Genomic DNA, 17446 nt, shown 5'->3' with positions numbered 1-17446 from the left:
TGCTTTTAAATAAAATAAGAAATATATAAAGAAAATTTTAATAAGCAACAATTTTTAGAGGAAAGTAGATAATTAAATGACTTTCAATTTTCTAAATAATGTTGGTATTCTTTAAGAATTAGTAATCCTTTGCATTTTTTGCGTACACAACTGTTTCAGAACAAGTATTGAATCCGTGCAGTAGATAAGTCGCATTTTCTGAGGCATAAACTAATCTATTCCAATATATTTTTTTGTTTGACTGTTACGTTAGTAATGTTTCTTGAAGTCTAATTGAAAGCTCACCTTGTTGTTAATTTTCATAAATTAAAAGCTGTGATGTAACTAGGTTAGCCATATGGTTGACATACGAGGGTTGTCCCATAAAATCGTGGACAAAGCGTTTTTCTCGAAAAGTAATTGGCGCACTAAGCTGAAATTTTCAGTAAATGTTTATTCATCATATTTAAATGAATCATAATGTTTTTGATAATATATATTCAAAAATAAAAATCTTATTCTGCTTGAATGTGCACAAGGTACGGTCCTACGGCGCACGGTAAAAATAGCAAGGTTATATTAGAGAAGACATAAGAATTAATTCGTAATAAAAGTTTTCAATACATAAGATTAGGATGAAAATTATCCTAATTCCATTCCTTAATCAATTCTGTCGTCTTTTTAAAAATTTCAAGGCATTTGGTTAATTTTTGGCAGTTTCCCGAGCATTTGAAATGGGAAAGTAATAAACACAATACACGAAAAATGGCGACTTTTTATGACGTTACGGCGCACCGGAGAGCAGTTCAGATAGATTAGGATGTTGTAATGACGCCTTAAGAGACTTTAAATGAATACAGAAGAAAGAAAATATGAAAAATATCACCAGATCTTTAGTATATAAATGAAATGAAAGTTTTCTTAGTGAAGTCTTCGTGGTCGAGTCCCCAGATAGTACAAAACATATGGACAGACTGAGATTCTCTTTTAGTTGAATGATGGTGAGAATACTGTCTGTAACTTGCTAATAAATATTCAGAAGATCGCATGAGTGTGCCTTATTGGTTTCTTAACTGGTTATAGATACTCACATATGTAAATCAATAAAATTTCTAAATTTAAGTGGGGCTTATCCAACTTTAAGTTTAGCAAAGATGAAACGTGACGCTGTTTTAGGCACTTTGACGTTATCATCCGTGCGCCGTAGGGCGATACAGTACATAACATAAAATATCACAATTTGTTTACCTATGCATATATCTATTTGAAATTTGCTATGTATATTCATAATTTATCTACTAAAAAGTGGTGAAAATTTCAGAACGCAGTGATGATTATTTTTCAAACTAGACAACTTGTCCACGATTTTACGGGACAGCCCTCGTATTTAATTTATTTAAACCTTATAAAGAGCTCAAATATTTAATTTTTTTTCAAACTTTATAAAATGACAAGACATATTAATGTGCAAACAAGTAACTAAATTTTTATGATTGACAATGCATTAAAACATTTTAATGCAGCTAATTAACCATTTCAAATGCACATTCATATATTTTATTTTTAACATTTCTCTCTATTTTTATCAAACAAAGAACTTTATTCGGTAATAACCAATGTTTGCCCCCCCCCCTCAATTAAACTTTGATGGAGATATACTTAATTAAGTTCTTAAACAGGGGAGTATATGCTGACTTCAAAGCACTGAATATTTTCATAGGTAATGACGCCATATGTACGTAATGACGTCACAAACATGACGTAAATTTCAGTTTTTATGAATTTTACAGAAAAATATACATATTTCGTCGATATTATGAGTAAAAGTCACCGAGTGCATGTGTGTTCAGGATCAATTTTTGATATAATGTGTAGAATGATAATATTACTGAAATATGTCAATATTGTTCCTGAACAAACTTGCGCTCTATAAATTTTAAAGCTTAAATTGTTGAAATTTTGTCCATTTTGTCCTCTTTCTGAAAAAGGATATAAAATCTGACTAGTTTGTGACGTCATAAAAATAAAATTTGTGAATACACTGCTTTGACACTATAATATTTTCTGTTAATTTATATTTCTCATACAATTTATTGAAATCAGCACAATTCAGGAAGTTTTCAAAATTTGACTTTTGTGGGGGGCAAATATATGCAATATACCGAATATAGTTCTTTAAAAGAATGAGATAAGTTAATTAAAGACATTTCTGCTGTAAAAAGCTGTGAAAAGATATCACAAGTATTATACAATAGATCACAATGTTTATAGCCTGATATGGTAAAGGAATTTTGCAAAATTACGTTCCGGAAAACTGTCCTTAAAATCAGCTGTCATCGTAAGTACTCGGTCCCTTAGTTAAACATAATGCAGAGCGATTATGAAGAGACAGAAGCACTTTGTTTTTCTAGCAGTTTTATTGTGTGACTTTATTTGTATGCCTTTCACAGATGGAGTATGCAATCGGTAAGGGTATGTTAGTTTGCTCTTTTGAAGTAGTTTTGTCGAGGGATCGAATAAAAAAAAACCACACAAACGGGTAAACTCGATAAACAGTGGTTTACATTAATTTTGCTTCTGTACAAGGATGTTATATATATAAAACATCGTATATATACTGAAGCTATATTTTGTATTTAAATCGTTTATTTAATTCAGTCATTTAATAGTAAACCGAGAGGGAAAACAAACATTGGCGCGATTAATTGTCTGGATATATATATTTTCTCCTTGTGCAATATTTAATAAGAATTATCACGGAAGAAAAATAAATTTGATCATGTAAACAACCTTTTCCTTATGATTAAAGTTAACACTTCTTCCTCTTTGAGTTAATTGGCAAGAATTTTCCTGGTAAGAGTTAAATGATAGAAGTAGAATAAATGATGCAGTCATTTTATTTAAATATAAATCTTGTCAAAAACGTATTTATATACGTAAAACAACCAACGACTACAGATCTAGTCTAAGTCACTTTCAGTAGTTTACGCGAATCAAAATAGTGAATGACCAAGAGTACTTATGATACAGTCATTATTTCCTCTTAACCATTGAGATCATATGTTTATGAGATATATGTATTTAGTTTTTTCTGTAATTAGGACTCAAGATGTAGATGTTTTAACTTCCATAGGTGTTAGTACACTGCATTTGTATATAATCGACATGATCGATGCGTAAATAAGATAAAGGAAAAAAATGGATGAATAATGAAATATGGAGATAAGGAACAGTATTCAAGATCAAAAGTCCATAAAACAATACAAAATATGAACACCGACCTCCAAAACATAAGAGGTGGGTAAACATTATCGATTTATATTGTTCAGAAGGACGTTTGATATTGTTCGTTATCTCTTTATGTTTCATTTCTCTAACTTCCTTAAGAAGTTTTAGAAAAGCAACTATATCTTTAATTTCAGATGTATGAAAGATATATACATGCTTTGTTTGAAAATTTCTAATTCATCTAGCTTCTAAACAGGAGTTTAAAAAAAATAATTTGTTTGAATTAAATTTATTTTTTTCATTAAAGAGACTTGAAAAGATCTACGTATAATTAAGAAATAAACAACGATTATTAAGTGAACATGGCGTTATGAATAGCAAATGCTCTGCTGGCATATTCCATGATGCGCGCTAGCGCATCATGGAAAATATGCCAGCAGAGCTATTGCTATTCATTTTGCCATGTTCACTTAATAATCGTTGTTTATTACTTATATTTGCATTCTTTGATTTTTTTTCAAGAATATCAGAGGAATTCCTGATTCACATAAGGACACAGCTTCTTGTCCTCAGTAAAGAAAAACATACGGCTTTAAAATCAGTAAACCTGATTAATGCTCCTTTTCTCTAATAAATCACAAACAATTTATAAAGTATTTCCCTCTCAAACACAGTTATCTGGATACAAGCAACGCCGTCATCACATTTTTGTTTTGATGTAGTTGTGACGTCATCGATCAACGTTATGAAAACACTCTGACAAAAATCAATAATTTAACACTATGATGAAAAATGAGAATTTTTTTTATCATGATTATTACACCAAAATGCTTTTTTATATATATATTTTTAGTTTTTCTATTTATTTTTAATAGCTGAAATCATTCTTGAAATAGAAATTTTCTCTTTCTGAATGTTATTTACCCAAGTGTGAAGAGTTATCGTTCTTTGTAAAAATATGCATGATACGAAAAAATAAAAATATGGCAGTTCTCTATGATTTTATAAAGATTTATTGTACAATTGAATACATTGACCAAAACTGAATTTTTAAAGATATAAATCAGCAATTTTAAATATTCTGAATTTCCTTTTTTTCAAAAAATATTATTAAAAACTTATTTTCATTCCTCTTACGAAACATTTCATATATATACTTCTCAACACCTTATACAAGTGTAGTCGAGATTGTTCTACACGAGAGTGATAGAGCAATTGCACACATAGTAGAGGTAAAATTGCGTCTATAGTCCAATAAACGCAATTGAAGACTACATGTTCTTGGTATGAGAGAGCAGTAGATATGCAAATATTCTTTTGTGTTCGCCATCAAAATTTATCAAATTTTATGAAAAGAAGCGATCAATCTTTTCTCTTAAAAACAAGTAGTATAAAATACCGTCAAAGGGCATTTGATAAAATGAACCAATGATCTTCAAATATTTCCAAGGTTCAAAGACAAGAAAATTACTCAGTCATTTGACTGAATAAATTTTAATTCATTTTAATTTTATTTTTTTTCTAGAGATCCGTTCAGATGTTGTGTAAACCACTATCAAGTCAACTTGACCTGTGTTCGTATGTATTAAAGTGTTTGCATATGTGTACATGTATTTTTTCCTCAGTGCAAATATTAAAAAACGCCATGAAATGTAACTTGAAATCAAACACTCCCTCCCGATTTTCTTTCCATTGCAAGGAAACAAAATCTTCATTGTAAGTATGACAATTTACATGTAAAAATAATTTGCTGCATCGACACTTTGTTCTTTAAAGCCGCTTCATCCGAAACAGGCACATATTATCTTAAACAATAAAAGTACGTCATTACATAGTTAATATTTAGCAATAATTTATAAGATTGATTTAATAGTTTATTACAACAATCCTTACATGGAAAACATGGACCAAAAACATTGTTGACAAACAGCAGTTCCTGACGGGAAGTTGAGATCTGTTTTAAAGTCACCTTTGAAAAAAAAATACTTTTATCGGTTATATCTAATTATGAAGAGAATTCAAACCCGAGTATTTTTTTTTTCATCCTAAGTCATGATATATCTTATAAAAATTAAGAAATTAATATAATCCATAGTAATTTTAATATTAATATTTACAGACTAAAGGAAAAAATCAGATATTTTTAAAGATTTTTAAAAAAAGTGAGTTTAGTAACGAGGGCTAGAATATTGCCCGTGTACACTTTGTTGTGGAAAAAAATCCCGGGTTTGTTCTTCATGAGTTATGCATGTAAGCGATAAATTAAATTTTTCGAAGGTGATTTCACGCAATGTAAACAAAGGATTATTTTTTGTATGACCTAACAAAAATTATTTTTTAAAATTTTGAATTTTGATATCTTTAAAAAGAAAAAGACTATGGGGATATAATTTGACAAAAGTTGAAATAATTTATGGACAATTATTTTTCAAGAAGAAAAACGAATATAATTTTTGGCGATTAGAATCGGACCAAGCGGCTTTAAAAAATCTTTATATGAAATTAGCATAAAAAATAGGTTATCTTTAAATAATTAAAGGATGTTATTATTCAAATATTTATGAGATCAATGAATTGATAATCTGCTGCCCACAACCGAAAAATCTAATCCCTGTCGATGAATGACTTCAATATATATCAAATTGATAAATTTGAGTTAAATCAGTTACTTCTTGTTATAATAACAAGCTAAAATTATCATAATACTCCTTCTTTTAAATGTCCCTTTACATGTTGCATGTATCTTATGCATCCTTTTAGAACGTATACATCTCCGTATCCAACAATTTTTTATTGCGTCTTCCAACTATATCAAGAGCCAATATTTTATATGGGTTGATAGATGCAAATACGTGGACATGTGAGACATTTCCTTCCTCAAAAATGTTTGCTTTAATGGTATTAATTTCCTCTTTACAGAATGCCCACTTGGAACTTATGGTATTAATTGTTCAGAAAATTGTCCAGAGAATTATTATGGCAAGAATTGTGCGAAGAAATGCAATTGTAGCGATAGTCACATTTGTGATATCGTAAATGGATGTACGCTAGTGAATACAGGTTCGTATATGTCTTCATTCTAGATTTTGTTCCCTTTAATTTAATAAAAATTATCTTAAATTTCGAGAGATTGAAGTTTAAGATCTGTAAGATTATGATGCATATACATGTACATGTACACGTTTTCCAAATCCTTTTCATTACTCTTCACAAAAACATGAGGATGTATAGAAAAAAAACTTCACCAATATTAAATATATTCGAAAAGTCATGTCAGACCAAGGTTGACTTAAAAAAAAATCAAAAGAACAAATATAATGTGAATAAACTCTGATTTTATATAATCAATTTCTACACTTTCTACAAAAATACTCGATACAATCTATTTTTACATCATGGACGAATGCATCGAATATTTTCTTGTGAGTGTTTTTTTTTAAAATAGTAGCGATCGGAAGCTGATTAGGAAGGGTATTTGAGTCAATTTTCTTTGAATACACGAAGTTTTAACGTAGAATAATTCCTTATACGTAGTAACTTGCATTTCGGTAATCCGTGATCAACACGCAGGATCAAGTTCTTTTTTTGATCATCTTTCTTAAACGCGGCAGGGTATTGACAACAAAGTCAATGTTATATAGGTGTCATCAATCTAGTTTAAAAGTCAATGTTTTGCAAATTCTATGAAACAGAACAAATACGTCTTTTACAAGGAAAATATATCGTTATTTCGAATGTCGGCTGACGTTTTAAGACCAATTTGGCTAGACATCTAATTTTAGACTACCCAGTCAAGAAAAAAGGCAATCGGTAGGTGTTAAAGTCAACATGTGAAGCTTACTCCTCAATGGTACTCGGCTCCACCTTCTGATTGTATCTGTAGGTATTTTTGCAATACTCCCAAATTTCATGTCCCGTTGGCCTTTGAGCATGATCAGGTACTGTTTGTGATCACAATCAATCAAATAGCTTAAAATTAATATGCATGTTTTTGTTGTCCCTAGAATTTTATAAAGAATTTTGCCATTTCTTCATATAATGCCTTTAATTCACCATTAAATGGAAAAAAGAATATGAATGTCAAAGAAAGAATTGTGCAATCAAAGCAGCTTTGTAGTTTTATTAAATGGACAGGGAAAGGTACATGTACTTATTTGATTTTTAAAACATATAATCTTTTTTGTTGTTTTAGTGTCAGATTATGGACTGGAAATGGATCCTGATGATGATGATGATGGTATACAACCAGGTGTGTTGGCCTCGGTGATGATTTCTTTAATTGTCTGTTTGACAAGCATAATCGCTGTTTCTGTTTTCCTTTATAAAAGGTAAAGAAATTAACAATACAAGGGTTGTTCAATAAATATTGCAATATATGGTATATCAGAATAGATGAAGAAGTCTTTAATTTTATTTTCCGCATTTCAAAAGTTATTTTTATGATTCAAAATCATAATCATAAATATATATATATATATATATATATATATATATATATATATATATATATATATATATATATATATATATCTTCGGCAAAAAAAAAAAAAAAAAAATTTAAGTAAACATGGTCAGTATTCTGAGTTTAAAACAATTCTCGTTTTATTATTTTCTCACACTGTCTACTTCTCTCTCTCTCTCTCTCTCACTGTCTCTGAAAAAAATATATATCTGACATTTTAGTACAAATAGATCTGTTATAGTAGCACTAAAATATATCATGTATTTAAACTTTCCAAAAAAGACGCTGATTACAATAAATAACACATGTAAGATTCCTACGAATGATTCCCTTCTCTGTTCTTATTTCTCTTAAAGCTTGTACAGTTAATTCCAAGAAAAAAAAATTTAAAATTTTCTCTAAATGAGGTCACAACGACTCGCTGGTAATGCATTTGTACTTTAGGCATTTAATCAGCGATTTTTTGTAGCCAGTCAGTAAGCACTGCAATACAAGACCATGATTTAAACGGTTCCAGTCAAAGGACCAGTCTCTACATTTTACAGTGGAATTCGAACTCTCGTTGTAGGTCCGGGCTCAGAGTACTAGTAACAGCTGTTAAAAAGTACTATAATACAAACTGGAGCTATCTGTGAAATAGGGCAATTGATCAATTAGTGTTTCTGAGTCGTAAATGCATCCTGCTTCATGTTTACCTTTTCTTGGTCGGTCATAAAATGCAGTGAATAGTGATTGAAGACATCGGGACCAAAAAAAAAATAATAATGCGGTAACTTTTTAGTTTTGAGATATACCGTATTGAAATATATTCCTTGAAATGACTTATGTGTTACCTTAAGAAATGTCTTGTCACAAGGAATACATTTATGAAATAGCAATATCCCAAAGCAATCAAAAGTTATGGATAATTTTTTCCGGACAAACAAAGAGATAAATAAAAGGTAAATGCATGTAAACAGACCAACACACATACGGACAGGACAACAATTCGATTACTGGGGACATAAATTTCTTAAAATCTCATAAACAAATACATGCATGAAAAGCATGAAAAAAGTAAAAATATATTTTATTTCCAATAAGATATCATATTAATTTCATGGACTTAACCATACGTAGACAAATTATTTTTACATTTCAGAAGAAATATCTTCAGGATAAATAATAAACACACAAGCAGACAACTGGCGAAGCCGTATGTCATTAAAGATCTAACTACTTTAAATGACAGCCCTAATGAAAAGGACGATGCAATGTATTCAGAAGTTATAAGAGATATAAATAAGAAACAACATCAAAGTCATCAGCACAACCAAGGAACTGTTTCTACCGGCAACATTTATAGTACCCATATCATTCTAGATTCTGCGTATGACAAACTTCAATTTCATCCAACAACAGAGACAATATTGAGAGAAAATGAACTTTATGGTGCAAACATTTGAAAAATTAATAAATTAAAAAAAATATATGTTTTGTCTTTGTAATTAAACAGAAAATTTGAATTTAGATGAAAGATGTAATGGAATAAGAAATTCCAACATAAGAGAAAATTTAAAAGATTACTAATGTTTACACGTAATTTTTTGAAAATATAGTTCCTCAATAGGCCTGATGCAGGCTTAAGAGGTACATGTAACTTGTTTAACCTGTATGAATAAATTTCTGTAAAGAATTAAAATTTCGTGATTTCCCCAAAGACACGTTTACAAATGTTTGACGTCATCATTTGACCTTGACTTTTTAGCATAAAATTTATATCTTAGACGTTTTTTTTTAAAAGAAGAGTCACACGTAATAATAGCCCCGCTACAAAGGACAACTGAGCTTTTTTTTGGTAAAGCAGACACAAAAATCTAGGACAGAACAAGTAAGTAGACGAAATCAGGAACCGATATTCTGGTAATTACAAAAGACAATCAGAGAAGATATATTTCTGAATTATAGAAACATATCACCGAAATCTCTAAGACTTTCAATCTTTTAACATTAATAGGAAGTGATATATTTAAAATAAAACCCACCAATGAGTTTCGACTAATGTTGGAGTGTTGATTCTCGTTCGCCTAGCCTAAGACATAAAATATAGGTAATGACTGTTTAAGTCTATTATGCCAAATGCTGGTTGACTGTTTACATACTAATTGTTATGCCATTATTTTCACACTGATCATGACAAGGTATACTTGGGTGTGACTCGTCGGCAAAGGATGCCCACTCCTCCATTCCATATAATTCCACCTCTAATGTTTAAGAGGTCCGTGTCTGCTGTGCTTCTATTTTGCATCATTTAATGGACTTTTGAGCTTGAATTCAAATGCTATTCTTTATCTCCATATATTTCATTCCTGCAAATTGTTAGACCTTTACTTTTATTCTGACTACCATTAATGTATATATGTAGCATTTAATATTAAGGGGAAGTGTGGAAATTTTTTTCTATCCCTTTTCATTCATACATTATATCCACAAATTATCGTCTAGAAAATAACTGATATTACAAGCCAATCAAGGATCCACGCCCGCCGAGTGGTCCTTGTCATGGTAGGGAAATAACGGAAAATCCGAATTCAGTGTATAAATTCTGTACTAAAATTTTTGAAAATTTCTATGAGATATATGAATTAAAATTTATTATCCTATGGCGCTAACATTTTTCTGTGACAAAATTTCTTTTATATAACTTTAAATGGGACCGCTGATACTCTTGTTTCATCAACTGGTTTGTCAATAATTTACCCCGTTTTTTGTTCATATGTACATCTCTTTTTATCTGCAAAGGAGATATATACCTTTTATAATATAATCCAGGTACAATTATTTACTGCATAAGTAAAGGAATTAAACCTTTAAAACAGTTAAATCACCTTTATCATAGCTTTTGTTAGATTTCCATTAATGTATTTTTCAAGAAAATATCCAAGTATGAAACAGATGTCTGAGATCATCTTTTATGTGTTTCAGGATATATCGTATCGACATGTTATAAACCAGTTAATTACTAATTGACAGTCATGTTTCCAGTAAATGCAGTAAAAAGCATTGAAGGCCACAGCAATTTTTCTTTATAAATAAGATTTTGCACAAATTTTGCTTGATATGAATACAAGAATATGTCTGTTAATGATGGAACATTTCATCACTTTCTGATTACAATAAAATTATGTTGATACACGTACGATATTTGACTCGCGGTGTGAACGACATTATGTAAGCATGTATCAAGCCACAAAATATACTCTTTCCTAGTGGCATATAACAAAATAGTTGTTTTATTTACGCCTCTCGCTTGTGACATTAACAACAAATTTTTGTTTCCATGTGAAATCAACAAATTACATCAGCAGTATTTCGTACACTGCGATTGGGTACTGAAAGGTCATATGAAAGGTCAATTTCCGACTATCCTTTACTCGCAGTTTTTTTAAATGACTTTTCATTTTATACAATCACGTAGAATGGAGAGATTCATACATGAAACCAACTGCTTTAGATAGTTAAAATTTCTTGAATGAATGTATTTGTTTTTATTAAATAAATGTGAAAATAATTTTATTTTTTTCATACATTATGTCTAGAAAATAACTGATTGTACAAGCCAACCAAGGGTCCAGGCCAGTCAGTATTTGTTCACGGTTTAGCACTAAAAATACAAAAATCTATACACTATTTTGAAAATCTTTTTTAGATATACCGGTATGAATTAAAATCTATTTTCCTATCGCGCTAAAATTTTACTGTTTTTTTTACTTTTTTAAATTTAGGCGAGAACCTTGATGGTTTTTCTCATGTGAACTCATATTTTTTCTGCAAAGAAGTATGATATACTTTTATATAATTGCAAACATTATTTTTACCCTCGCATAGAACATTTAACCTCTAAAACAAGGAAATGTTTGACAGCTTTCCCTTATTTCTAATTTTCTCAGAGAAATACATGACTTTTTATCGATAGAGATCATCATTTATGTGTTTTGATCATATTTCCGTATTATAAACCAGTTAATTACTATATTTAGTCCTGTTTCCAGTAACAGTAAAAAACGGTGCAATAATTGTTCATTTTTAAATAATTCAGAGTGATATATATCTTAATTCCTGTTAAAAAGTTTATTTCCTTGACGGAAAGACGATTTTTTTACGTTCAAACTGCAAACTTATGTTAGTGTATCAACCTACTAAATATATACTAGACATAAAACTGAATAGTTGTTTTATCACTGAATAGTACACATCAAACTTGTTAATGTGTTCTACTTCACGAAGTATTTAATCGTCTTCACAGAAACTAGGATTCATCTAAAATGTAAGTATGACACTTGCGTTTTTATGACTTTGCATTTTTATTTCATAGATGATTCATACATGAAACCAACTGCATTATATGTTAAAATTTGAATGTATAAGATTTTCTATGAAATACATGTAAAAATTCATTTTTTTTCCAAAGGTCTTCAAACATATGTTGCGAAAATATTGCGAAGGGAAATGAAAAGTGTGAAGGTAAACAAAAAATGATACTTTGAAATCACTTATTTCTATGTGGGGATTTAATTTTCGTTGTTTTCGAGGTGGAAAGGTATAGAAAGACCCATTAATTTACGAGCACAACAATATGTAAAATTTCATATGCAATACTCTAAATTTTCAACCATGAAATCAAATCCCACAAACCAATATTTTCACCAAACCTGGAAGATTTGACCTCACAAAATATGTGTGTTCGCAGTATATGGTTAAAACATACATTTTGATTTACAAAATTGCAAAATTTTAAAATAAATCACACCAAATTATTTTTCTTTACAGAATGTCCATCTGGAAGTACGTGCTGCAAAGACTGTCCGGAAATTCACAGAGGGCAAATTCCTTGTAAAAGATGCAACTGCTCAAATGGAGAAATATGTGATAAAAAGATTGGATGCGTTCCTGACCCACAAATCATCTACTTAAAATCAAGTTTGTGTTTCATTATTTTCCAAGTAATCAAAATAGAGTTTATACTGTATTATGGATCAATTGACTCTTTTTGATGTTTTTCTTTTTTTCAGAATTATGTTTGGTGGAAAAACGGTAAGTCGAAAAAAAACCCAAACTTTTAACAAAATAGTTTTGTAAAACGGTTTCAATAAACACTTTCCCTGCAGTATAATGACCTTTAGAAACATTTTACTGTAAAACAATATCTAAGAAACTTGTATTGATAGACATGGACAAGGTTCATGACTTTCAGTAAGTATTTTTCAAGATGTCTTGGGTAATGATGCTTCAAACATGTTAAATTCTGGTACATTTTATCCATCAATCTACCGTTCCTTTAAAACTTTGTCAATCATGTACTTTGCCGTAAACACAATTGTTACAAAATATTGGCATGAATTTATTTTTAATTTTAGTTCGATCTATTAAATACCAGGTAGCGCCTCCGTAACAAGATCTCGAAACTGTTCTTAGCATTTTTCTGATCTTTGCTCTTCCCAACAAAGATAAGGTAAACAACGATCTGCTGACTGTATCTCCTTTGAATACAATGTTCAACAAAGCCATCGCCTTGCAGGAGTGGCGCAGTGGTTAGAGCGTCTGCTCTAGAGTCGCAAAGTAAGGAACTGATCCTTATGTGACGGGTTCGAATCCCAGTGTGAGACGTGGAGACCGATCCTTCTGATGAGATCGTATAAACCGAGGTACCGTGTCGCTGTAGGTACAGACACAAAAAAGATCCCTCACTGTTCAATGACCCTAAGTGCCGAGTATATGTCAAATTTTGTAGCTCTCCACCGTCAAGTGGCGTCGTCTCCATATGAGTGAAAACTCTCGAGAGGGACGTTAAACAACACACAGTCAAACAATCAAAACAATCGTTGCTTTTTTTCTTACTGTAGATATGATAATATCCATTGAAGGACTCATATGCTTTTCTTTATCTTTGTAACAAAAGATTTTTTTCACTATGTAGAGAATTCACTCCCTATCACAGTTTTTGAAATGAAAATCCCAATGGCGTGTATTAAACAGTTTTCTCCGGATAAACGTGACTTGCCAGTGTCCGTAAACTATGAGGAGAAGAAAAAGAGAAAATGAACACTGAGAAAACCTTCGAAAAAATCTTTTGTTCACGGACTAAGGAATTAAACAAGGAATCCGAGAATTCAAGAAATAGAATCCGGTGCCTAGGGGAGTTCTTCGTTTTAATTTATAATTGCACGATCTTTTTTTCATATTAACTTATTTATTTTAGATCAAGAAGTTGCTGTCCAAATTATCGAAAAGTTGGAAAGGAATGTGAAGGTTTGTTTTGATAGACTTCTTTTGATTTATTTGCCTATATATTTCATTCACAAGAAAGTTCATGTTACATATTCCACCAGATTGTCACATTCATATTTCACAGAGTTCCTGATTAAAGCTAAAGTACATTTTTCTTTATTTCAATCAGAGTGTTGGCCTGGGACATATGGAGAAAAGTGTCTTGACTGTCCTTCTAAATACTATGGACGTTTTTGTCTGAAGAAGTGTGATTGCTCAGGAAATTGCTCCCCGACTCACGGATGCAATCTTTCTATGAAAGGTAACAATTTTAAAGGGAGCTGAATTTGCGTGTTCATAGCACCTGATCCCATCTTTGGAGATGTGTGTTTGCTCTGCTCCTGTTTTGTATTGTTTTATGGACATTTGATCTTGAACACTGTTTGCTATCTCCATACGTTTCATTTTCTAAAATGGAGATCATCCGAAAAATATCAATTTTCTCCTTAAGTGCATTTCGATTGTTTTAAAATACTTTTGAAAGAACGTCAAATGAATTCAGTATGTCCTGCATCTTATCAAGAAAAAAAACCATGTTACTTAGAAAAGATAAGCATAGAAAGTTAAGCATTATTTTAACCTCTCCCATAACACGATATAGGCATTGTAAATATATTGAATATATTAACATAATGTTAACTTTTTTGTGTATTTACAGCTTGTTTTTGAGTACTAATAACAAAGAGAATTGTTTTGTAAACAGAAATATATCTTGAAGATTCGTCCGGGTGGAAGACGGGACTAGCCATTTCTGGTGTCTTTGCAATTCTTATAGTATTCGGCATTGCTGGTGCATATGTTTACAGAAGAAGGTGAGCAATGAACGCAATTAATGAACATTATTTCTTGTTTAGTTTTAGTCTCCTATGTACATTTCAAAAACGGTATAAAATATAAGTAAAGATATAAACATTAATAAATACATATGTAAAAGAAATGACCTAACATACCATTGTTAAATTTATATTTTTAAGTAGGATATGACTGCTTATGAAAGGCAAAAAAATATGAAAGATGTTGCAAGTTTTTTTTTTTTTATGATTTGACTTTCCGCTTACTCTTAAGTAGGTTCGTACGTACGTAGTTACCCCTATCTTAAACTTATATCAAAATATGCATTTAATTTAGAATAAATACATTTTGTATTTCTATAGCTGTTATGGATAATCAAGAAGCGCTGTAATGCCTTCTTGTTGCTGAATGTTGATTATTTTATTGCAATGAATCCAAAAATTAGATTAATTAACATTAAATACTATAACCAAATGCAGAGTTATACACAATTAATCTTTGACTCCTCTCTCAATAAATACTTCTAGGAGAGGAGGATTTTGGAGAAAGGGAACTGAAAAGGCTGTTTCAATTGATGGACTAGCAGAACAAAATGAAGAAAATGATTTGCGTGGCCTTCAATCTACCAGGTATAATAATCCGGGAAATAATACAGTTTCCAAGGATTCCGAACCATCGATACAAAAATTGAAGAAAGATGAATCAGAATCAATTACTCAGGGGAGCGATGTTAAACAAAATAATGATATCGTACCCGTGCACCCAAAAGAAATTAATGTCGAAATTACAAGTGACTTTACACTTGAGAGGAATACGTATGTAGAACCTAAAAATATGATGTGTGATGAAGCAAACAATATGGCTTTCGAGGAAAGACAACTCCGTGAGTCCTACGTAATTTTACATCCTTTGGAAAACCTCGATACATGTAACAACGAATTAGGACCTTATTCAAATGGCTTTACAAATGTCGATGACTCAAATACTTATTTAACCTAAACAAAACAAGTATTTTACGAACATTGCTTTTAGCAATGTTCCTTAACTTCAAATAAAATTTCATTTATCTCAAAAATTCAAGATGTCGGAGAGCCGTCAGAAATCGATATTGAACAATTAGAAACGTCCTCTCTGACTAATCGAGGTAAACTCACATTCCCCAAAAATCATCTCTATGCATGTATCATAATCGATAAATTCGTATTTCTGACAAAAATCATTGTCAGAATGACTGATTCTGAATCTCCAAGAGCACTCATTTACGAAACATTAGATAAAATATCTCTAAGCATTGAGAAAAGTGGCAAAAAGTGGGGATATATTGACATACAGAAGTACACACAGAAGTTATCACCTAAACAAAAAAAAACATACTAGTAATCATCTTGATTTCCCTGGTAGAGAGACAATCATATTTTTAAGATCGAAATTTCCACTTAGTTGTCAATGATGACTTTTTAGATTTATTTTTAAAGAAACATTTGATATTATATGTTTGAAAATGCCTCATAATATGTCTCATAATTGGTGTTGTGCCTTTCTCATTGCACTCCAATACACTGTAGACGTTGTAATTGTCCTCTGAGTAAAGGCAAACTTTTTTCACTGAAAGATGTTATTAATAATTGTCGCAAAATGAATAATATAATGCATAGTGCTTTGTATAATGTAATATGTAATTAATATGCTTTTATGATAGGGATGGCCATTAATGGCAGACGTAATAAGGCTTTAACCAAACAATTTTTTTTCTATATTATTACACAGGACCAAAAGTACGAAAGCTAATGCAGATGTATAATAAATAATTTAATAATGCCTTTTTAGCTTTTAGCTCACCCGAGCCGAATGCTCAATTGAGCTTTTCTGTTCAAAATTTGTCCGTTGTCTGTCGTCGTCGTTGTCGTCGTCTTTGTCGACGTAAACTTTTCGCATTTTCATCTTCTTTTCAAGAACCACTGGGCCAATTTCAACCAAACTTGCCACAAAGTATCCTTAGGTAAAGGGAATTCAAGTTTGTGAAAATGAAAGGCCACGCCTGCTTCCAAGAGGAGATGATTATAAATTAGTGGAAAAATTAATGGCATTTTTAAAAAATCTTCTTCTCAAAAACCACTGGGCCAAGAGAAATGAAACTCATGTGGAAACATCAGCAGGTAATCAAGGCTAGGGTGGGGCCAAAATGGCCGACCAAAGTTTTACATAGGAATACATTTTAGGAAAAATCTTTAAAATTCTTCTTCTCAAGAACCACTGGGCCAGGAAAGATGAAACTCATGTGGAGTCATCCTCAGGTAGTGTAGATTCAAGTTTATTCAAATCATGACCCCCGGGGGTAGGATGGGGCCAAAATGGCCGACCAAAGTTTTATATACATGTAGGAATATATTGGGAAACCTTTTAAAATCTTCTTTTCAAGTACTTCAAAGCCAGGATTAATGATATTTATATGGAATCATCCTGAGGTAGTGTAGATTCTAGTTTGTTCAAATCATGACCCCTGTGGAGGTTAAAATTCAAGCCTCCCGCCCCCACCTCAGTAACTTTCAGTTCTGATCTGATGTGTGCTTTGTCCTAGCCGATGTTCTCAGGTGAGCGCTGTGGCCCCTGTGCCTCTTGTTGAATAAAATAATTTCGTTTTTACCCATGATCAGTTTATGTGTTTCTTTTCTGCCTCTG

At 31.1% G+C, this 17446-nt stretch overlaps 2 protein-coding genes across 2 annotated transcripts; both read left to right on the top strand.

Annotated features, from left to right (window-relative positions):
• Window positions 1–2305: 2305 nt before the first annotated feature.
• On the top strand, window positions 2306–9145 carry LOC134262195 (protein draper-like). Its single transcript, XM_062744580.1, has 5 exons — window positions 2306–2445; window positions 4733–4785; window positions 6127–6267; window positions 7400–7535; window positions 8811–9145. Exons 1-5 carry the CDS (start codon window positions 2360–2362, stop codon window positions 9112–9114), a joined length of 720 nt encoding a protein of 239 aa, XP_062600564.1. The 5' UTR covers window positions 2306–2359; the 3' UTR covers window positions 9115–9145.
• Window positions 9146–13842: 4697 nt separating this feature from the next.
• On the top strand, window positions 13843–16109 carry LOC134262194 (uncharacterized). The gene is made up of 4 exons (XM_062744579.1): window positions 13843–13957; window positions 14106–14237; window positions 14679–14787; window positions 15295–16109. Exons 2-4 carry the CDS (start codon window positions 14231–14233, stop codon window positions 15764–15766), a joined length of 588 nt encoding a protein of 195 aa, XP_062600563.1. The 5' UTR covers window positions 13843–13957; window positions 14106–14230; the 3' UTR covers window positions 15767–16109.
• Window positions 16110–17446: the final 1337 nt, after the last annotated feature.

This window comes from Saccostrea cucullata, unplaced genomic scaffold (genome assembly GCF_032062105.1).
Source record: "Saccostrea cucullata isolate Sc308-1 unplaced genomic scaffold, CSIRO_AGI_Scuc_v1 ctg6140, whole genome shotgun sequence".
NCBI classification, from domain to species: Eukaryota; Metazoa; Mollusca; class Bivalvia; order Ostreida; family Ostreidae; genus Saccostrea; species Saccostrea cuccullata.
The sequence above is the reverse complement of the archived record's forward strand: the minus strand, read 5'-3'. Positions and strand labels throughout refer to the sequence as shown.